The sequence below is a fragment of the Anolis sagrei genome, chromosome 4 (genome assembly GCF_037176765.1).
Source record: "Anolis sagrei isolate rAnoSag1 chromosome 4, rAnoSag1.mat, whole genome shotgun sequence".
Lineage (NCBI taxonomy): Eukaryota > Metazoa > Chordata > Lepidosauria > Squamata > Dactyloidae > Anolis > Anolis sagrei.
Genome location: NC_090024.1, coordinates 59,281,570 through 59,305,609, shown reverse-complemented (window position 1 = coordinate 59,305,609; position 24,040 = coordinate 59,281,570). Strand labels below are relative to the sequence as shown.

Sequence of the window (24,040 nt, the reverse complement as noted above, 5' to 3'; positions counted from 1 at the left end):
AAAATTACCATCTGTCAGCTGCAAAAGGCCATCCTACTAGGATCTGCACGCATCATTCGCCGATACATCACATAGTCCTAGACACTTGGGAAGTGTCCGATGTGTGATCCAATACAACAACCAGCATAGTGATCTTGTTTGCTGTGTACTAATTTTGTTGTGTTTCAAATAACACTGTATTTATATTCTGCCCTATCTTCCTGAAGGGACTCAGGGTGGATTTCAATCACGAAACAGTCAAACATTTAATGCCTGAACATATGAGAATCTAGTAAATTCCTAGGAAGCCAAATTTTCCCAGGAAACAGGTAAGTCCAACCATGAATATGGATTCTGTAGCCTTACTGTCCTTGTTTGTCAGACTACTGTCCAGCCAAGACACAGCTGAAACACCCTTCACTGACCACTTTCTCTTCTATTCAGGATGAGAACTAGTTTATCCCTCTGCAAGACTTCCTTGGCCACATTCATATCAGTTAACACCCTGCTTGTGTGCACCATGCATGTTCAAATATTAGTGTTTCATTATGTGCAATTCCATGTTCTGCACTTTGTAGTAGAGAAGAAACCAAACCCTCAGAAGAAAACTAATGCAGTAGGGAAAGCAGGACAGAAGTCAATTCCCTGTGGCTTCTGATTTAGATCAATAGTAAGCTGAATAGTTCCAAAGAGGTCAGAAACAAATGAATCCCAGCAGGGAAGACAGAAGCAACCCATAAAGCGCACATTCAAAAGTTGCATCCTAGCATGAAGTTACTAAACTATTCCAGTTGAAAAGCCACCTTGTCAGATTCATTTTTTTGTAAAACCCTTTCCACTTGATATCCTGCATCAATCTATGTACAAGCCACTATCTTGTTTCATTCATGCTATGTATTCAAAGCCACTTTAGCACCACAGTTTTCTCCAAAGGAGTCTGAAAATATTCCTCGGTCCCTTCAAAAATGCAAGATTTGCCAATGTGGACTAGGAAGAGAAAAACAAGGCTGAGACATGGACATGAACACAAGTAGAGTCTGAGTTGCCATTATCTAAAATTCTTGGAATCAGAGGTTTGCGGAATTTGGGTTTGTTTTTATTACCTGTATTGGCATATGCATGAGGAAGGGGGGGGGGAAGGGGGGGTATTCAAATGTCCAGCACCTGATGGTTTTTCCTCCAGGAGCTCTTACTCCACCACTGTCAGAAATCTGATGGGAAGAAAGGAGGAGGAATGAGGACTCCACTTACACAAGGCATCTGTAAAATGCAAAGGCAACTGCGTCCTTCACTCCTGAGTCTTTTTCTTTGTGGTTTGGATGCAGGTGCTGACAGTGGGGTTGCTCCATGCTTACCCTTTCATGGCCTGTTTCCAGGATACCTGACCCACACTGTCATTAGCTGGGCAGAAGGCAAGCAGGAAGCATCTGGCACATCTGCTTTTTATAGGGGTCTTGTTTAAACAGAATCCTCCCTGCTTCCCCCATCACATTTCTGACAGTAGTGGAGTACTGCGTGACTATCTTCTAGTCCACAAAGGCAGAGGTGGGCAGCTGGCAGCAAAAAGCTCCAGGTTTTGAGATAAGGGAAACTCAACCTGTACTGTATTGTGTACATGTCCTGTGTTCTATTTGCACTTGGAAGACTTCTTTCCCCACTGCGTAGAACAGAGGTGGGGAGAGTGTGCACTCGAGGTATGATTCTCCAACTGTAGCCGAAATACCCCTTTCCCCACAGCTGAATTTTTGTTTTATTGACTTTTTTTTTTACAGTTAGCTAAGTTACTATAACTGGGAAAAAAGTAGAAGTCCCTTTAAAGAACAGGCCTGAATCCAGTTAACATTTTGATTCTACTTGAAGAGGGACAGGAGGACCCCTTTATTAGGCAAGGGCTCAGTCCAGGATATCTGAAAAAGAATTCAGAAGTGAGACACAGGTTTTCCATTTCAGAAACAACGCTCATAACTTTAAAAATCATTAAGAGGATACCTGCCTAACTTTTCATTTGCAACTGTGATACAAAGATGTTTTTAAAAATACAGCATAGCTTCAATAAGCATATTCTTTTGCATTCCTAACAGAATAAGAAATGTATGGTCAAAAGAGTAGCCATTTCCTTGGGCTGGGAGCAAATTTTAGCAGATGGCTTAGAGCAGTTTCTTAAACTGTGCTCCTCCAGATGTTTTTGGACTTCAGCTCCCACAACTCCTAACAATTGGTATTCTGGCTGCGATTTCTGGGAGCTGAAGTCCAAAACACCTGGAGGAACACAGTTTGGGTAACATTGGCTTAGAGAAACTAACTTGTGGATTTCCAATTGAACTCAAATAAATTTTAGTCAATCTATTATTTTAGATTCTGTCTGAAATGTAGGAATAATACCTACCTTAAATAACTGTTTTAGGTACTACAACAGTCATGTGAAAGTGCTTTCAACACTCTACAATATGACAATCTCCATCAGAATAATTTGTAGTGTGGACAATGACATTGTTTTCTGCTGTGCCTCTGAACATACAGGTCATCATGACCTTCATCTTGTATATCAATAACTACTTCATTCTTATCCAGTTGGAGTACTGTGGAAGACCAGTCACCTAGAACTCCTTACTAGAACTACTTATGTCCTCTTTGCTCTACAACAGTGGTTCTCAACCTTTGGTCCTCCAGGTGTTTTGGACTTCAACTCCCAGAAATCCTAGCCAGCTTACCAATTGTTAGGAATCATGGAAGCTGAAGTCCAGAACACCTGGAGGACCAAAGGTTGGGAACCACTGCTCTATAGCTTCTCTTCTCCACCCAGCTCCAAGAGCCAACACATTTCTATGATACGCTGGAAAAAGCTGACAAAGTCTGAAGCAATACAAACAATTGGTATATTCAAAATGTACCACAATTAGTTCATTTCTGATATTCTCCTTCCTGGTCCAATGGCTGGCAGAAAGTTCTGAAGTAACCAGCAGTCACTTGGGATTGTCAGATGTGTATCCCCAGAAAGAGACTAACAAGTACAGAAATTGAAGGATAAGGACCAGGTGGAGGAAAACATCTTTCCTGTTCATTTTTCCCACTGACATTTTGCATCTAGGACAGATGGTGTCTATTTCAGTAGAGGCCTCCAACCCATTTTTTTCTGGCAGTACCAGTAAAGTATGGAAACAGTCAGATGGGGGCTTTCTTCCTATTTCCAATTATATCGATGTATCTATCTGGTTAGAAAGAAGCACCATTTAAGAGACATTTCCTCCTGCCTCAAAACACATAAGAGCAGTAGTTCACATGTCATATTACGAAAGAATAGGTTCCCCCGTCATGTTTATATTTAAGTGAATATAAATGTACAGAGAAGGAGCTGTGAATCTTAACTAGCATGCAAGATAGCCACATGTGTTTGACTCACTATTAAGACCACAGAGAATGTGTTTCTTGGCTTGGAACCATTTAGGGCTTTTGTAATACAGTTATCCAATGTGCCATTCTGAAAGATTTCAGAAGTAAGTTTTAAAAACATTTCACGTTCTGAATTCTTTGCCTCCCCAGGGATATGATGAACTTTGATTACTGGTACTTGCTTATTGCAGAGACCATGCAATTTCAGTGTACTGGATCAGTGCTTCTCAACTTGTGGGTCCCCAGATGTTTTGGCCTTCAACTCCCAGAAATCTTAACAGCTGGTAGACTGGCTGAGATTTCTGGGAGTTGTAGGCCAAAACCCGGGGACCCACAGGTTGACAACCACTGTACTAGAGTATGAAGTCAGCATAGTGTAGTAATTGTAGTAATTTTAGACTAGCACTCTGGGATACCAGGGTTCAAATTCCCATTCAGTTATGGAAACCCACTGGATGATTTTGACCAAGTCATGCTTCCTCAGCCTCTGAAAAATGCAATGGTAAGCCTCCTCTCCCTTCTTTTGTCATGACAGCCTAGTGAGAAGGTCATCATGGGTTGGAGTTGATTTGAAGGCACGTAACAACAAAATGCCAAATCAATGTGATGAAAACAGCCTTACTCAGGTATGATCAACCCTATTTATCAATTTGGTTTAAGATAATGTGTCTATGGACATACAAGACATTCCATTGATTTATCTACATGTCTTTCCCCCACATCTTCCTTTGAGAATTGTACTCGGTATAAGATTTAGACATAAGAATTCCAAAGTGAACTTGTAATTCCATCCCAAAACCAACTTCTCCTTTCTTACTTTTTCATCAGCAAAGTCGCTTATTTGCATGCAAAATCTTTCCTGTTCTAAATGTTGGCCAGTTGTTTCTTTTATATGCCGTATAAACAGAACTACACTTCCAGTGTCATGATAAATATTTATTTACAAATTTCTCCATAGTCTAGTTATATGATTAAAGACAAAACATACATTTCTTTCCCCTCACACAAACAAATTAAAATACAGAACAAAAAAGAAACTCAAACAAATAATGATAAAACATGGTTTACACACACTTATGTTACAACTTTAACATAACCATACAACGAGATACATAAATGTCTTAAGAATCCCAAGACAATTAAAGACAGCCTTGTACCCTGAGAAAGTTTGCTCCAAGCAAAATTTAGATCCATTTTCCAGAGAGGTCTGACAGTCTGCGTCGATACATTTGCAGAACTAGGTCCCTGAGTGGTGCCAGCCAATAGGTCAGAGACAGCAATACAGTTGCAAAAAGATGAGAACCAAACAATTAAGGCACACAACTAAACTTTAATTCTCAAGAAATTCTCCTCTTGTAAAGTATTTTTTAAAAAGGTATTTAAAAGCCCACTAAAAAGCAACCCAAACCCCACTTTTAAAAGCTTATCTGGCTAGAGAAGATTTGGCATAGATTAGAAAGTACATGTAAATCTAGCAATCCAAAAACCTAGTAAGAGAGAGAGAGAAAGAGAGAGAGAGAGAGAGAGAGAGAGAGAGGCATCCTTTGAAGAAAGTAAACAAATGCCAAGGGACCAGAGAACAAGTAAGAGCCTGGAGGCCCTAGTCACCTCTTGTTTACAATTCTGCCAACAGAGTTTTACAACAAGGTTTATGGAAACCTGCCAAAATGACTGTTTGTTTCTTATACTTAATGCTCACTCAAGCTTATCATTGCTTCCTAGTCCAAAAATATTGGAAATCAATTGAGAAAGAGAATCCTAACCGATCTTTCCTTAATTATCCAGTGCTCATCTTTTCACAACTGTATTTTCCTCTGTATTCCGCCAGCAAACAAGATGAAGCAAAGCAGCTGTCACCTCTGATGTAAGACACTATATGTTTTGATGGCAATTAAACTCAGCAAAGCTGAGAGCAAAGGAGTGGGGAAGGCCAAATGCTCAGATCTGACTGTGCTTGGAAACTCTGAAATATTTTTGCCAAGCCTATCATAATCATCACTGATCCTCCAACGCTTTCATTCCATTCCCCACAAATGCTACTAGCACATTTGCTTTGAACATAATGAATGAATGAATGAATGAATGGAACTGAGCAAGCATTCAGACACAAACAAAAAACAACATATTGGGGAAAAATACCTCATTTTCAATATTTAAGAACAAGATCACTATATGCAGAACATTTAAGTGCCAATTATAGATCAATTTTAAACCAGGTTTAAATTAGTAAACTAAATGTAACCATATTGACTTCTCCCTTCACTGAAACCTGAGAAACAAGGTATTTGTTACATGTAACTGAGGATCTATTGTCCTCTTCTGCATGTAAAAACATCAGAACAAATAAAGCAGACATACATATTCCAAGTTTATGCACCATAGCTTTAAGTTTTTAAGGTTTTTTTGTTTAAAATATATATTAAAATATCTGTCTAACATTAGCACAGAATTAATTCAGATAATGCTAAGGGGATCAAGTAACTGGAAACTAAAATGCAGTAAGAGATGCACATTAAAAAAACATGAAGAAACAAGACACTGGTATTGATTTCAATGAGACAAATTTAAAATGAGTTCAAAACATGCACTGTTAAGAATTCATGTATTTCGTTTGCAATGTAGTCACATTTTTTAAAAACTCATTTAATATTTCACCATCCCAATGCTGGCCTACAAGATGCCCAGATTAACGGCTGTTTCGCGACTGTTCAAACAGAAAAGTGGAAGCATTCCCAAGTCTATTTTGCAGAGACCAAGACAGGCTTTGTCCAGAGCACCAAAAAAAAAAAGAGTCTCTCTCAACATCTGTCAAAATCCTACCTGTGCTTTTTGATGCCATTTGATAGAGGTTCTCCACTTTTATTGGGCTTTTTTTGAGACATATCAGATGTTATAGTATTGCTGGAATCCACGCTGTCGTCTAATGAGTTCGATGTCACCGTTTCAAATCCACTCAATGATTTTTCGGATTCTGAATCTGCAAGACAGGTGAACACCAATGAAGCAAACTCCACGGCTAGTCTTTCAGAGGCGAATGGACACCTCCCTCAGAAGGAGTACGGAAATTTGAGTAGACTCCCTATGTTGTCATGATGACAGCATTTGTCCAGTGACAACTTAGTAGCTGTGGAGACTGAGTCCCTGGCAGAACATGGGTGAGCAAATTGTTCAGCACTGAGGAGGATAAGTTGACGGTGAATGTCAGTTGGAGCAGTCAGGTATGAATTATTAACAAAATATTTCTCCCAAACATTGGGCTTCTGCAAATACAACATGTCCTGTCCCTCAAACAGAAGCAATGAAATATACCATATATAATCATGTATAAGTCTGTATTATGTATAAATCGAGGGCAGGCTTTGGGGCCAAAATTATGGGTTTTGATAGGACTTGTGGATGTCAAGGGTTATTCCCCACCACCATAGCATCCCTTCCTGTCAGCAAAGACCACCAGCACTGAAACCATACTCCTACACCATCTACTCCACTGGACCAGCTACATTGTTCGAATGTCCGATCACTACCTCCCAAAGCAATTACTATACTCCCAACTCAAGAACGGGAAATGTAATGTTGGTGGACAGGAAAAGAGATTTAAAGATGAGCTTAAAGCCAACCTTAAAAGCTGTGGCATTGACAGAGAACTGAGAAACCCTGGATCTTGAGCACTCTAACTGGAAGTCAGCTGTGACCTGCAGTGCTGCAGAATTCAAAGAGGAACGACTGGGTTAAAGGAAGAAATGTGTCAAGGGAAAGGTGTGTCAAACCAACCCTGACCAGGATGGCCTTCCACTCACTGTGGGGGAGCATGCGGATTAAGAATAGGGCTCCACAGCCACCTATGGACCCACCACCAAGACACTACACTTGGAGGACCATCATCCTCGAGCTACGAGGGATTGCCTAAGTAAGTCTTGTGGCATTCAAAAACACCAGAATTGGCAGCATGGCAGAGAGAGTATGGAAGGGTGGTGTTTCCCTTAGGTTCCCCTGGGATAGACTAAGCTCCCACCTTTTGCTCCTCTATTCAGTGAAGGGTATCATTTCTTTTTGTGTGTGTTAGGAATGAAGGTACAAATAATGACACTGATCCATGAATACGTTAACCAAAGTATTCAGGGTCATTTTTTGTCTTTAACTTCTAGACTTATACATGAGGATATACAGTAAACAGACCACGACGTAGTGTATTTATTCCCCTCTTAAATCATTAAATTCCACTGCCCTTAACTACAGTTAGAGGTTATGCCAACAGCACCATGACCCGCTGTTGACACGAACTAGATTTTGTCTTAGGCAGGATTAAAAACCTCTTTGGGATCAAGTTGCAAGATAAAAGTATCCGATTTCATACAGTCTGGGGTAAAGCTGTTCCTTTTTTTCTCATCTTTCATTTGTGACATTTCACATAACAAGTCAGTCCTGTGTTACTAGCAGAACATCCAGACAGACATCTCCCAGTTTAAAAAGTCTTTTAATACATGGCCGTCACCCTTTTCAAAATAATTTGCTCCAACAAGAAAGAACAATAACACAGCTTAATGTGTTGAATATACTCACCAAGAACAAATCCAGTCGAATGATTAAAGTCATGTTTTCCACATCAAAGGATGTGATATAAAAACCAACACACTGCTCAGTTCTGAGGATGTTGAAAGCAGCTGCAAAGTGGCCCCTGTGTTAGAGCCACAGAATCCATGAAGAATTCCTACTGCTGCATTGTCGAAGGCTTTCATGGCTGGAGTCTCTGGGTTGCTGTAAGTTTTTCAGTCTGTATGGCCATGTTCCAGAAGCATTCTCTCCTGATGTTTTGCCTGAATCTATGGCAGCCATCCTCAGAGATTGTGAGGACCTCACAACCTGTGAGGATGCCTGCCATAGATGCAGGAAAACATCAGGAGAGAATGCTTCTGGAACATGGCCATATAGCCCGAAAAACTTACAGCAACCCAATTGCTACTGCTATTTCATTATCCACATAACAGTGGTTAAATAAATATCTTTAGGTACATTTTTTAATTATTGATGTTGTGTAGTACATATTTTAAATCCTAGCCATGGGAATCAATGCTCCAGATATGTACTGCTTAGTTATATATAAATTAGCAAAAATGGACATTTGTAATACTATTACCTGACACTTCATTATTACTCTCTGGAACTATAAGGTCTGATCCATGACCTTCTGAACACAAACTAGGTAAAATAGATATCCAATTTAGGGCTGTTTAAATTCCACACTGAAGAGACAGAACTACTGGTAACTATATTTAGATACTTGTCTGGATTTTATTACACATGAGAAGTAGGGAACTCAAGCCTTACCATAACAACCATCCTTAGACCGCTATGCTTTCCCTCCCTACTTATGAGATCATACCCAAGAAAGCACATTCTATCTTCTAGTGTCATGGAAAATCCAGTTTATTAACTTCCTCTTTTAATAGTGACAAAAGTAGAAAAAGAGCAAAGGAGAAGTCACATAGGTCTCTTTTGTGATATATATACAGCTCGTACTATAAAAATATCCAATCAGAACAGAATATAAGCACAGGAGACGGCAGAATTTTGAGAGCTTGAGAACACTGTTTTCAGCAATTACTATGATTCTAAAACTGCCACCATGATTCAGAAGTCACAAATAATGCACATTCTTTATTCAAGATGTTTTATAACCTTCCTTTTGCCTTCTAATGCTACTTTAGTGTTTGAGCTCAGTGGTTTAACCTGCTGCTCCAGTGGGGGGCCCAATTATAAACTCCTAGCTTATTTCCCTGCAAGCATTTGTGGTGAGAATTTCAACACTAGCTAGCCTAATAGCAAGATTAATGAGTTAGGAGCCTAGATGCATATTCTCCAAAGGGGAGTACAGATAGTACAGATTTTTAAGTTTCTAGGATAGCCTTAGATATAATTTTAAACAACAAATGCTTCTCTTGGGCTATACGTGCTACACGTGTATACATCCTAATACTTATCCTAATGAAATCAATATCTGACAAACCTTAATTTTTCTCCAAACAAAAGGCTTCCAAAGTTTTGCCACATTCTGAGAAACATTAAGATAACTTTTTTTTCTGAAAAAAAGAGACACCTGCATGTTGAGGGATGTAGTCTTAAAGAAAGCCGGAAACTATCTGGCCATAGTCAACTTTGTAGCATTTTCCCAACATCTGGTGAGAAGTGGCAATAACTTAAGAGAAACACAACAGGTCCTCAAGCCAAGGCTGGCCAAACCAGTCACTCTCTAAATCACTTCTTTATCTCTAAACTTGACCACGGTTTTTTATAACTTTATGATAAATGGGAACAACATGTCAAATCATTTGCTCAGAAAAGCTTCCAAAAGCTCGGGATTATTCTTTTTGCTTATTCAATCTGCATTCAGATTCCTAACCTCATTGAACCCATGCCTTTCTTCCTGTTAGTCTCCCACAAAAGGGAATCTGATCGAGAGGCCTGGTTCTTGTTTGCAAGTCCTGCTTATTGTTTCCAGGCTCTCTCTTTTGCATATTAGCCATGGCCTGGGACAGCTATTTGTCCATTCTAAGGTAACTCTGAAACTGTAGCCAGCTGCATGGTTTCAGTAGCAGTCACGGTATTTGCAGCACAGGTAGTTTGTTATAGTGCCTTTCTCCTTTCATCTGATACATTAGTCTAATTAAATTTGAACAAATAAATTTTGGTAATACAAGCTTATAAATGCTTGTGATATATCATATTTTGTGTTTTACTGTCAGCACCGAAGTTCCTACTGGTGTTCTTTAATATCTTTAGGGCCTGTACAAAGCCAAGTTTGTCTCAAGGTGCACATAATAAAATAGGACAAAAAGGAACTGAGTCCAAAGGTAAGCGCAGCTCTTACAGGAGTCAAGTTCTGCTATGAATAAGGTGCTTCAGGACTCAGAAAACTCACTTTTTTGCACTGCAGGTATCTCAAATCTCATAACTAGCACAGCCAATGGAGATGCAAATGCATATACGAGGGTTGAATGAAAAGTAATGCCTCCATCTTTGTAACTCCTTAACAGATAGCAGTACTGGTATGTGGCAGATACTGGCTTGTTCAATAGACTCTCCTCTACAGTTCCATTTTGGCAGAAAGCCTTAGCATTGAACAATTGTGTTGTTAAAGTGCGAAGTATGGAATCTGCATAGACGGTCGGTCAATGCAACTTAACGTGCAGTCATTGAATTCTTGACAGCAGAAGGTGCTACCCCAAATGAGATTCATCAGAGAATGCAAGCTGTTTATGGTGATTGTGTTGATGTGAGTACTGTGCAGGCGTCAGCATCCTGGGTACCCATCGTGCACAGATCTTCCAGTAACCAAGCAAAGCAATAATGTGACCCACACGTTCTTGTGAAATGCCAATTATGCTTGAAATTTCTCTCTGAGTGATACGATGATCATCCTGAATCAATCTGCCAACCTTTTGAAATTCGGTTGTTGCTGTCACAGGACCCCCAATTCTTTGTCACGCAAGTTAGATGTTCCCACCTCAACATCTTTAAACTTTCTCGCCCAACGACGCACAGTACACAAATCAACAAAATCACCATAAACAGCTTGCATTCTCTGATGAATCTCCTTTGGGGTGATACCTTCTGCTGTCAAGAATTCAATGACTTCACATTGCTTAAGTCGCATTGACCGACCCTCTGCATAGGGTTCCGTACTTTGCACTTTAACAACACAACCATTCAATCTAAGGTTTCCAGCCAAAATGGGACTGTATTTTATGTTTTTGATACTGACTGTAAACCGCCCTGAGTCACCCGCGGGCTGAACAAGCCTGTACCTGCCATATGACAGCACTGCCATCTGTTGAAGAGTTACGAAGGTGGAGACATTACTTTTCATTCAACCCTCGTATATTGAGAGTTCACTGGGAGCAAGGTGGTATTCTTTGCTGTTGATGGTGCAATTGTTAAATTATACCATCACAACATGACCCTGGACATATAAAGAAACTCACCTCTTGACAGTGATTTAGTTTACTGAGAAAACCACTTACCTGAAACAGCATCATAGAACTGTTCCTCGCTCAGGATGCTCAGAGGTGGTGACCCTTTGACTAGTGACTGCTCTAATTCATGGTGTTCGGTGGCTAATGTTTCTAGAGCTTCAGATAAGATCTTGTTTTTCTCTTGCTCATGCTCCAGTTTCAGATTCCTCACCTATAAGTAGAAACATGTATGAATACAGTCTCCTCTCTCCCAAGAACGGGAGACTGAGCTATTTCAAGAATAGGCTCCAATTTGCAACTGAGCAATGCCAATATGTTCCTAGAATTATATTAAATCCTGCACTTACCTTATGGCAAGATTTTGGAGTGTTACAGAACAAGAAGGCATGAGGAAAAGGCCTTGTATAACCCCAAACCAGTAATTGATATCAAGGCATTATAAAAGGCAACATCCATTTACAAGGAGACCACTTATTTCTCTTTTTTATACCTCACAGGTCTGCTAGTGTAAATATAAAGTAACATCACATTTAAATTAGTTTATGCAAGATAGATTACCCGGAAAGACCTTGAAGATCACCATTTTCATTCTGACATGAATGTCAATAGCTAGCATCCCATGGAAAACCGTTTATCTTATGCCTGAACACAGCAAAGACATGAAGCTGGAAAGACACATGCAGCTGGAAAGACACCCAACATTTCTAGTTTACGAACATATCCAAGCTTTGTCAAAGTGTAGAGCAGTGTTTCTCAACCTTCCTAATGCCACAACCCCTTATGTTGTGGTGACCTCCAATCATAAAATTATTTTCTTTGCTACCTCATAACTTTAATTTTGCTACTGTTATGAATCATAATGTAAATATCTGATATGCAGAATGTATTTTCATTCACTGGACCAAATTTGACACAAATACCCCATACACCCAAATTTGAATACTTGTGGGGGTTGGGGAGTTGATTTTGTTAAGTGGGACTTGTAGTTGCTGGGATTTATAGTTCACCTACAATCAAAGAGCATTCTGAACTCCGCAAACAACAACAGAATTGAACCAAACTTGCCACAAAGAACTCCCATGACCAACGGAAAATACTAGAAGGGTTTTGTGGGCATTGAAGTTGAGTTTTGGAGTTGTAGTTCACCTACGTTCAGAGAGCACTGTGGACTCAAGCAATGATGGATCTGGAGCAAACTTGGCATACTCAATATGCCCAAATGTGAACACTGTGGAGTTTGGGGAAAATAGACCTTGACATTTGGGAGTTGTAGTTGCTGGGATTTATACTTCACTTACAATCAAAAAGCATTCTGAACTCTACCAACAATAGAATTGGGCCAAACTTCACTCACACAACCCCCATGACCATCAGAAAATACTGTATTTTCTGATGGTCTTTGGCGACCCCTCTGGCACCCCTTCATGACCCCCCCAGAGGTCCCGGCCCCCAAGTTGAGAAATGCTGGTGAAGAGAAATTTTTACAAGCCTCAGGTTAGATTATGGAAAATCTCATAAATGTATTTCTAACTTCAGATTGTATCACATTCCCATTCAGTTTTGAACTTTGAACTGAGCCCTCTGAATACCACAGGTGCTTTCTTTCTGTTCTATTAGGACCGAAATATCTTATTGCAAGAATGTGTAGCCACTATCAACCATAGCATGGTATTTTCCAGCTTGATCAATATAATGAAAATACTTGGAAACATTACTTTTTGGCAAAGTTATGCTTCTTGTGGAATATTTGGGACATTTCAGTCCAAAAATAGCCCTTTCAGACTCCGCTGCAACATACTTTACTGTCTTTGCACAGGTGCAAAAACCATTTGTGTTAGGCACAGAAACTGTGAAGAAGAATAGCATTTCTAAACTTGTTGCAATGCACTTCATTTAGGATAATAACTGAAGATCCATCCATTTCTCTATATGCAGCTGCCTGGGCATGGCCAGCCAGAAGACAACTCTGCCACTAAGAGAATATGCTCCAAGAGCGGGCCGTTACTGGTTCACTCCCCCTAAATGATTACTGCAGGGCATCTCTGCAATACTTTCTTGTGTATGAATCAACTAAAGTGGTGTTGCTTATGGTAATGGCTGTGCTTCAAATTTGTTTATGTACAAATTCAAACATTCACATTCTTTGTGGTAGCAGAGCAAGACCTCTGTGGAAAACATCCTGCAATTTCATTGACACCCAGGGAAAAATAGTATTTCTAGGCATTTTCTAGGGTTTTTTTCATGTCAGGAGTGACTTGAGAAACTGCAAGTTGCTTCAAGTTGTTTCTGGTGTGAGAAAATTGGCCATTTGCAAGGATGCTGCCCAGGGGATGCCCGGATTTTTTTTTATGTTTTACTATTGTCTCCGCATGGAGAGTTGGAGCTGACAGAGGGAGCTTATCCGCGCTCTCCCCGAATTCAAACCTCTGACCTCTTGGTCTTCATTCTTGTCAGCACAAGGGTTTAACCCATTGCACCACCGGGGGCTCCTGGTCACCTAGGTGATTCTGTGGTATACTTCACCTGGAAATTACCATTTAATTGGTGCTGGAGGACCTAAGAATTCCAAGTGGACACCTCTCATAGAATCATAGAGTTGGAAGAGACCTCATGGGCCATCCAGTCTAACCCCCTGCCAAGAAGCAGGAAAATTGCATTCAAAGCACCTCTCAAGGAATCTCCAAGTCCCCCAAATACAATTCTATAATAGGCTGAGACCAGAAGTCAAGTAGTTTACTTGTTTGTATCTGTAATTTCACTTGTTTGTATCTGTAATTTCACATAATCACATTTCAGCCAGGCTCATATTCCTCGTGGATATTGGGGTCTTAATAATAATAATAACAACAACAAAAACAACAATAACAACAACAATATCTTTATTTGTATCAAGTCACTATCTCCCCAAAGAGACTTGGGGCAGCTCACAGAAGCACTTGAAGTGCCACACGCAGACAACAATACATAAGCACAAACACAATGACACAAGTACAATCAACAGTGCATTAAAATCTCATCGATAAAATCACAAAATTTTGAAAACCACAAAATTCCTTGATTCGTGTTCCTTGAAAGTGTTCTTGCCATACATCAAGGGAACCACTGACCACATAGGGAAGCTGATGAGGAAACACAACAAACTATCTACACACCCACCAAGAAAATCCAACAAATGCTATGTTCAGCAAAGGACAAGAGGAATCCTCTCACTTCTGCAGGAGTCTACCATGTACCATGCAGCTGTGGACAAGTCTACATAGGGACCACCAAATGTAGCATTGCCCAAACATGAATCAGGGAACAGGAAAGGCACTGCAGACTACTTCAACCAGAGAAGTCAGCCATAGCAGAGCACTTGATGAACCAACCTGGACACAGCATATTATTTGAGAACACAGAAATGCTGGACCACTCCAACAACCACCATGTCAGACTACACAGAGAAGCCACTGAAATCCATAGCATGTGGACAATTTCAACAGAAAGGAGGAAACCATGAAAATGAACAAAATCTGGCTACCAGTATTAAAAAACTCTAAAATTATAACAGCAAAAAACAAAAAAACAAAAAAAAAAACAGAGAGGAAACAATCAGAGACAGCTAATCACCTCTCTGCAAAAGATTCCCCCAGGCACTAACAAACCACACCAAAAACTGCCAGGCCATCAAATGCTAATCAGTTGAAACATTCACACTTAGCTCCAGCAGATGAGAGTTCTTTGTCCCACCCTGGTCATTCCACAGACATATAAAACCCTTTTTCCTAGTTCCAACAGACTTCACTACCTCTGAGGATGCTTGCCATAGATGCAGGCGAAACGTCAGGAGAGAATGCCTCTAGAACATGGCCATATAGCCCGAAAAAACCTACAACAACCCAGTGATTCTGGCCATGAAAGCCTTGGCCTTTGGTGTATTTTTGTACATTATAATTCATAAGTTTTAGATTTAAAGGAATAGCCTATACATCAACAGTTATTTGTTATCATGTTGATTTTTGTTTATGAGAGTCCTCCAAGGACTATACCATCAACAACCCCTATTTATGACTCACAAACACAGCATTGTGGCAATCTTACTGAGTCTCTCCATTCATAATGCAGTCTTCCTTATTCCTATTGCCTTCCTCTTTACTAAGCTTTATCGCCTTTTCCAGTGAGTTATGTTGCCTTTTCATGCCTGCAAAGTACGCCAGCTTCCATTTGCAGTATTGACAGAACTCAGTATGTGTGCCCAAGCAAGAAATTAAGGGTTTTTAATACAAGGATGAAACTGGGAGGGATTGGCTAATTTAATATTGTCTTTCCTCCTAATCTTGTTTTTAATGACAGACAAATTAGTCATGACTATTGAAGTCATTTCAGCGAACTAACCCATTACCTTTTTAATTTAGCACAGTGTCTTTTTTTAAGTGCAGCCAAAGTTCTTATTTTAAACTTCTTGTAAACTTGTGCCAAACGGCCCTGCCACTGTTAACAGTATGCATCACAAACATTGTGTTTTATCTTCTATTGAGACTACGCTATGGTGATACCAGTAAACAATTATGTTTTTGTAATTATAACTGAATTCACCAAATTCTTGAGACTACTATAAATCTACTACTCAAGCACTGTGGCATTGGACTGAAAAAAATGTTCTAATTGTTGGAATTCAATCTCACACTGCTCAAGTCTCAAGTCCTCAACGAGGGGCAGTTAGCTAGTTTAGTATAGACCAGGGGTCCTCAAACTTTTTAAACAGAGGGCCAGTTCAAAGTCCCTCAAACCTTTAACTGGATTATAATTTGAAAAAAAAACATGAATGAATTCCTATGCACACTGCACATATCTTATTTGTAGTGCAAAAAACACTTAAAAACAATTATTAAATTGAAGAACAATTTTAACAAATATAAACTTATTAGTATTTTAATGGGAAGCGTGGGTCTGCTTTTGGCTGATGAGATAGGATTGTTGTTGTGTGTTTTCAGGTCGTTTCAGACTTAGGTTGACCTTGAGCGAAGGCCAGGTAAATGACCTTGGAGGGCCGTATCCGGCCCCTGGGCCTTAGTTTGAGGACCCCTGGTATAGACTAAGGGGTTCCTTTCCCCCATGTCTCCTGTATGATTGGTTGGAAAAAGATCTATTTTTCCTGTCCTCTCTGTTTCTGCTCTCATTCTGATTGGTTGTGTAAAATGGATACTTTTCTGCTGCAAGCCTTTTAAAAATCTGACTTCTGTTTTCTTACATTTGAGTATGTGTTGTGTACTTCGAGATCTCTCTCTGCTTGTGTGTCAGAGAGATGTAGTGCTTGGATGATTTCTCTCTCTCTCTGAAACCTAAGCGGAGATGGTTGTTAGAGTAACTCAGACCCAATTCTTTACTATGAAGAAATGTAGTTAGTTCTTATTATTAATTGTAAATAAACCTTTTGTGATTTTAAGATTGGAGTCTGCATCTCTGCCTGCCTAAGCTCTTAATTTTTTACAGCCACATGACACAGATATTCACACTTCGCTTGCTAATGAACCGAATGCTCAACTTTTAGTATCCTGTTTGTTTTTGGATGCTCTGCTATATTTTAGGATAGTTTCCACAAACACTAATAAAAAGGTATCAAGGAAAATAGAAGCGTTGATACTTATTGTAAAAACTTTGATAACTTAGCTATGTTCTTTCTATACATTTTGATCTAATTGAATAAAATACATGTTATCCATATTGAAAGTAATAAAAAGCGACATACAGCATCTTTGCACATAGCCAAGAACATTGTGTCATCATATTTTAACTACTGGAAGCAGTCACAAGCGTCCCACTTGTCACCTCCTCCCTAGTGCCAGATAAAGCTAAGAGCAGTGATTCTGAGCACAGAAATATGCAGACCAAATTGGCTTGCATATCATGCCCAATTCTGCATAATTTTATGCCGATTTCAAGTAAATATTAAGAATTGTTTACCCTGCCTTTACATTTAGCAAACATTCTTGTAATTTCAACAATTAAAGATTTTTTATTCAAATGCATTAATACGTTAAAGCTGAAAAGCAAGCTGAACAGCTTTCCAGCACAAATTCCAGCACAAAACTGATAAAATCAAACCCTAGGATTTCAAGGAGAAAATGAACATAGAAAATGAGAACATTGCTCTGTGGAACAGAAATGGAAAAGTACTAATCTTGATTCGTTGCAAGTTTGGAAACAGTTCTTTCATAATATTTTGTATCATGAATAAAAGAAAATTAATATTTAAAAGCTAAGACAATTTTAACATGATGCTTCAGAGTTAACATCAGTAAGAGTAGTGAACTTTAATACGGACAGAAAAATCAGGAGGCACCATAGAAAATATCATCTCTCCCTTGCAGACACACATTTATGTATATAGGGAATTGCTAAAAGTATTGTAAGACCAAAGGAAAGAAGATAAGGAACTGGACGCTAGTGGGCTTTACAGAACCTATTTTAAAATAGCAGTTCACGAAGGAAAGCACTGGAAGGAATTACAAGTCTTTGGGAAACACCTACTGTACTTTTTGTTTTTCCTTCCAATGTCATAAGGTGCAGAAAATAAAATAGGCTTTCTAAATAGTCAAAGAATCCAAGCTCACACAAAAATGAAAAAATCCTCAATTTTTTATAGTTTCATGTACCATTTCCAAGTCCTGGGTTCACAGTGGTGTTGGTACTGTTACTCTAGCCACCAACACGGCCGATTAACTCGCATGATGCAAGTTATCTTTAAATACTCTTGCAAAGAGCCCAACTTGGAAAAGGGTGATTTATTGCAGAGGTTCTCAAAGTGTGCCCTGCGGAGCCCTTGGGGTTCCGTGAAGCAAACTGAGGAGCCCCAGACTTCCCTCCTCCCCCGCCCAGCTCTCTCTCCTCTTTCCCCCCTCTCTTAATTTTTTGGAAGGAGTTGAAAACCTGGCTATTTAAGCAGGTTTTTGATAATGGCTAGAAGCATCAACTGCCTTATTCGGACAGGACTCTGAATGGCTATTAGAATTATAATTTGCAATGCTAAATGCCCGGATCATAGGAACTGGCTGGTTTCACATGGCATTTATATTTCTACTGTTTTTAGAGGGCAAAATAGTTTTTAAACAGGTTGTTCTTAATGTTTATATTATTGTGTTATTCTGTTTGTTTTAAGTGTTACGTGATTATTGTGGGTGTTATATTATTTACTGCATTCATTTGTTTGTTGTAAGCCGCCTCGAGTCCTTTTGGGGAGAGGGGGAGTGATACAAATAAAGCTTATTACTGTTGCTATTATTTCCTGCTTCTCCCCCTCCCATGCCTCCATAAGCCTTTTTTCCTCACCTTCCTCACCCCCAAAAGTCTTTTCCCTGCCTACCTTGCTCTCAAAAGCCTTTTCCCACACCTTCCTCACTGCACAGATCCTTTTCCCCTCGTCTTCCTTGCTTCCAAAACCCTATTTCCCACCCAATGCTCAAGGGGTGCTCTGATTGTGCTTTTTCTGCATGGCAGAAGTGGGTTGGACTGGATGGCCCCTGGAATCTTCCACTGAAATACTGTTAAGTTTATGTTGGTATCCCCCCCCCCCATGCTCTCTCTCTCTCTATATATATATATATACATACATACATACATACACATACACATACACATACACACACACACATATTATATATATATATATATATATATATATATATATATATATATATATATATAAAACATAGTATCTACTATAATAAATATTTCTTGTGATTCCACAAAAAACTTTTGCTTCAAAAAGGGCTCAGTGGCTGAAAAAGTTTGAGAACCCCTAATTTACCCCAAATATATCTCCCTCTACGCTCCACCTTGTAGTTTAAGATCCACCCGGGAAGCCCTGCTATCGGTCCCTCCAGCCTCGCAAACGCATCTGGTGGGAACGAGGGACAGGGTCTTCTCGGAGGTGACTTCCTGCTGAGTGGAATTCACTCCCCAGCGAGATTAGATCGGCGTCCTCCCTCCTTTCCTTTAGGAAAAAACTGAAATTATGGTTTTGAAACCAGGCTATTGGCTAGCAGGCACAACAGCACTTTGGACATTGATTGTTATGATAATGGAAACGGCTACTATGACTGTTTAATTAATGTTATTGTTTTAATCTATTGTGTATTTATGGTTTTTATATTATTGTATATTGTGATATTATGGCACTGAATTGTTGCCAGTGTTAGCCGCTCTGAGTCCCCCCTCGGGGGTTGGGAAGGGCGGAGTAGAAATGTTGTAAATAAATAAATATAGAGAATTCTAAACAAACACTGTGATGCATGCCCACTCCTATCCTACCCTTTAACAACATGCAGGGCATGCTTCATTCCAAACAGGTAAACCATTGGTTTGGTAAGGCTTGCATGGGAAGAGAGGGAATGGACAACAATGTTCATTCATGATTCTTCCATTGGAGACACACTGGAATTTTCTGGGCGAAGAAATGCCCCCACAATATAAGAAGTGAATGCTTTCTTCTCTTTTTATTTTTATTCCAGCTAGGTTTTTTTATTCCATCCTTTTTATACAGAAACACTGCTTATTAATGCTCCACAACACAATATACTGGAATATTGTGCTCAGAACATACCCCACAACTCACACAATTAAAAACAAGAATTAATCATAGCCATGTGGGCTAACAAATAACTGGGGGAAAAGAGATAAAATGAATTAAAGCTGGCCTTGGAACCACCAACCAGCATTCTGTACTCTCACATCTTTAAGGCTCTGGGTCAACTGTCACCAAGGGGCAGCCACATCACGTAGCATACAATGCTCATGCTATTTACAGCTGGATTCAAATCCCCAAGGGGATGGAACAGATGGGTACAGTAAGCATGCTAGGCTTTGCTTTACACCCCTGTTTTCCTCCTGTGTAAAATGTGTAAAACAGTCTATAGGTCAAATGAGATCATAGAGAAAGTATAGTAGCACTTGATATATAATAATAATAATAATAATAATAATAATAATCTTTATTTTTATACCCGCCACTATCTCCCCAAGGGGACTCGGGGCGGCTTACAAAGGGACAAGCCCTAATACAGAAAAAACAAAACACAATAAAATCTATCAAATAAAAACATAACACAGTTGCAAACATCATCATAAAACAATCTTATGGCTGAGATAAAGTTGATACTGGGTTTGGGTACAAGTAAGTGCAAAGCTTCCAAAATGGGACCAATGGAAGGTGCAAAATTCAAATAATTAAGGAATAGGAATATCCTTAGAGAAAGTGTCATAGTAAGCCGATAGGAGGGCCACAATAAAATGCAGGACTTGGAATTAGGATCGGAATAATTCTCCAGTGAAAACTGCCTAATCAAAGCACAATTTATTTTTTTATTTTTTTATTTATGACATTCATATGCTGCCCTTCTCACCCGAAAGGGAACTCAGAGCAGCTTACAAGATACACACACACACACACATACACACACACACACACACACACTATATTGTATTAATAGCATAGTACAATATCAGTACTATATATTACTATATTGTACTATACCGTTATATTGTAATATTATTAGTAATATTACATGTAATATAAATATAATATAATTATAATATTGTATTATTATATGGAATATCCAGGTTTTCTCTCATATATGTGTGTGTGTGTGTGTGTGTGTGTGTGATGTTCATTTGTGGCATTAACATAACTCAAAAACCTCTGGATGAATTGACACCAAATTTGGACACAATACACATATCAGGCCAACGAGTGACCATCACTCATAAAAACACTAAAAAACACAGCGGAAGCTACTTAAAAAGTCAAAAAGAAAATACATTACAACACATGCGCAAGACCACATATATACACAAACGCACATATATACACATATACACAAATATATACACATACATGTGTTTTGTGTATACACAAAACACATATACACAGACTGGGTCACAGCAATGTGTGGCAGGGGACGGCTAGTTTGTGTGTGTGTGTGTGTGTGTGTGTGTGTGTGTGTATATATATATATGGTTTGTGTCTTGCTGGACTTCTCTGTGTTCTAGAAGAGGCCTCCTTCTGTCCTGGAAATAAACAAGAGGCGACTACCACTGTAGGCAGACCAGGTTTAGATTGATAGTTCCAAACTTTGTAGCCACTGGTGAGAGATGAAAATAACTTTTTTTTTTCACAGCACATCATGGCAGAGCTACACTTCCACACCCCACCCTCCGCAGTGTTTCGTAAGTTAAAGCAGAAGGAGGAGGAAGACAGACCCCTGCCTCCAAGGAGCCTGTAGTCTAAAAATAGAGAGTTGAACTCAGAAGGAGAGTAAAGGGGGGAAATGTAGTTACATATTCTTAAACTTGATTTCGTTTGGGAATAGGGCTTAAAGAGCTATGCTGCTGGCTTCTCGGGAAGTATTTTTGGACAATGAGAGAGGTAATAAAAGGTAGAGAGGAAGGGAAAAACAATTTACTGCCTCTCTGAGCACTAATCTGCCAATTTATATATTAAAATGTGCATTCTTGTGCATGTGACATTTTATTCAACATGTCCTTACCAGATATGAATGCAGAGTTTAAAAAACACAGGCCCATTTGCATTATGGATTTCTTTCACAGAACATGATTTCCAAGGTCTGAAACTGGTCAGGCCAGGTTCTTTGTTTTGTTATACCAGCTTTGACTTGTGCTAGCTCTTTTCTTATGCTTAGGCTATTTATATAACGCCATTGATGTATGTATACAGTGCTTTACAAGTCAAACAACAACGAACCACAGCCCAAGGCATACAATCTAAAATATACACACACATGTACATCTAATTTAGAAAAACAAACTGGAAAAGGGCATGTGCCTACGGTGGGAGCTGCTTGCTAAATGGGAGTTTCCATTACATACACAAAATATTGGTATATATGCTCATGGGAAGTACTTGCACATACTTACACGGAATGAATACTGAGCTTCTTACGCGGAAGCAACTGTCATAGAATACATTCTTCATGAGAGAATGGGATTATGAATGACTGACAGGGAAATCCCTGTGATGGGAGGACCATCCACAGCTTGGGAAATCTACTTTTGGAATTAGAACCTGCAGAACTTTCTAGCTAGAATGGCCAGGAGTCACAATGGCTGGGGATTCTGAGAGTTAATAGCTCAACCCAAACACCTTTTCAAGCTAGGGACTTATATCATTCAGCATCTGGTTTCTCAGAGGCATTTCTGTCAGCCAAGCAAATACTGCTTTTCTATGGTTTGCCTCCCCAACAAATAATATTCAAAGCACTCTGCCTCAGAAGCCAGAGGTTCTTCTATAACTTTAGCAGTAAGTTAACTTAACCTCTCAAAAGCATTTCAGCAGGAGGAACAGTTAAGAAAACCAATACAACATTGCTTTAAAATCTTCCAAGAGAAGATGCTGGGTTAAAGCTTTCTCTCTAGCGAGGTTCTGCAGCCAAAATGAATGACAGTGACTTTCGATCAGCAAGTTCAACTTCGAATTTATCTTTGAGAGGAGATCAAATAGATTTCCCACAAGGGCTCCTTAAGCCAGCATTTTCTGAGGAAGTCTTTCCTTGTACAAAGTCTAGCTTCTAGATTTTACTTATTAAAATTTGGAATTAAAGAAATCTTGGAGCCAGCTGTGATACTTCTGCCTGAAAACACCTTCTTTTTGAAATAAGGACAGAAAGGTTAACTAGAATTTGAAATAACCAAGTTAGATATAAACCAAAGAGCGCAGGGGTTCCCAACCTCCGGTCCATGGACCACCAGTGATTCGCAAAAATTAAAATATGGTCCATGGCCTCACCGTTACCACACCGTTGGAATTAAAGAGACTGGTCTCGTGAAACCCACTTATAGTACCGAGGCAACGGGGATGTTGGGAGGGGAGAGGCTGACTACACGCGAAATATTCCTACTACCACATCAGCTCTAGATTGCTAAATATGGTTTTCTGTGGGTGAGCAGATGGTGACTACTGGATGGCCATTACTACACCGTTGCCTCGAAACCACACGGCAACGAGAGTGACTGGTCTTGCGAAACCCTATTATAGTGCCAAGGCAACGGAGATGTCAAGAGGGGAGAGGCTGACTACCCACAAAAGATGCAACAACATGCCTCCTGACTGTTGCTTCTCCTCCTCCTCCCTTCCCCTGAGTGCCTGGAAGTGGGGGTACCTTAGTGTCTTTGTTTTTAGGCCTGTTCCTGGGGTTATTTGGGGTGCTGATTCAGAAAATTGCATTAGATAGACCACATCAGCTCTAGATTATTAAATGTGGTTGTCTGTGGGCAAGTAGATAGTGACTACGGGATGGCATATGTTCTAGATCAGAAACTAGAGTTGATGTGGTATATCCAATACAATTTTCTGAATCAGTACCCCATATAACCAAACCAAATCAAAACCTGACCAAAAACTGATTTGTAACCCTTTTGTTACTATTGTTGGAGACTGGTCCCTGTTCAAAGTGGTCCCTGGTCAAGTGGTCTATGGTTAAAAAAAAAAGGTTAGGAACCATTGAGTTAGCGGCAATGATCGCTGAAATCTATATTGAACTTTTTACAATGATGTAATTGACATGATTACAGGATGGAAGAACTATTGGTTTTGTTAGAACTAGGCATTGCACTGCATTAAACAAAGTTACAAAATTTGCCGAGCCCTTTAGTAGTGAATGTGGAAAAATAAATGTCTGTGTTTCAAGAAAGGAACGGGAACTCTCCTC

The 24,040-nt window shown here is 39.5% G+C and overlaps 1 protein-coding gene across 6 annotated transcripts in view; it reads right to left on the bottom strand.

Moving 5' to 3' along the window:
* Positions 1-24,040, bottom strand: part of OSBPL1A (oxysterol binding protein like 1A) — a 119,437-nt gene that overhangs the window by 30,443 nt on the left and 64,954 nt on the right. For all 6 annotated transcript variants that reach the window (XM_060775178.2, XM_060775177.2, XM_060775181.2 and 3 more), the window contains 2 exons: positions 11,388-11,550; positions 6,190-6,346 (listed from right to left, as the gene is read on the bottom strand). In XM_060775178.2, coding sequence (XP_060631161.2) covers positions 6,190-6,346; positions 11,388-11,550 — 320 coding nt within the window. The remainder of the gene's footprint in view (positions 1-6,189; positions 6,347-11,387; positions 11,551-24,040) is intronic.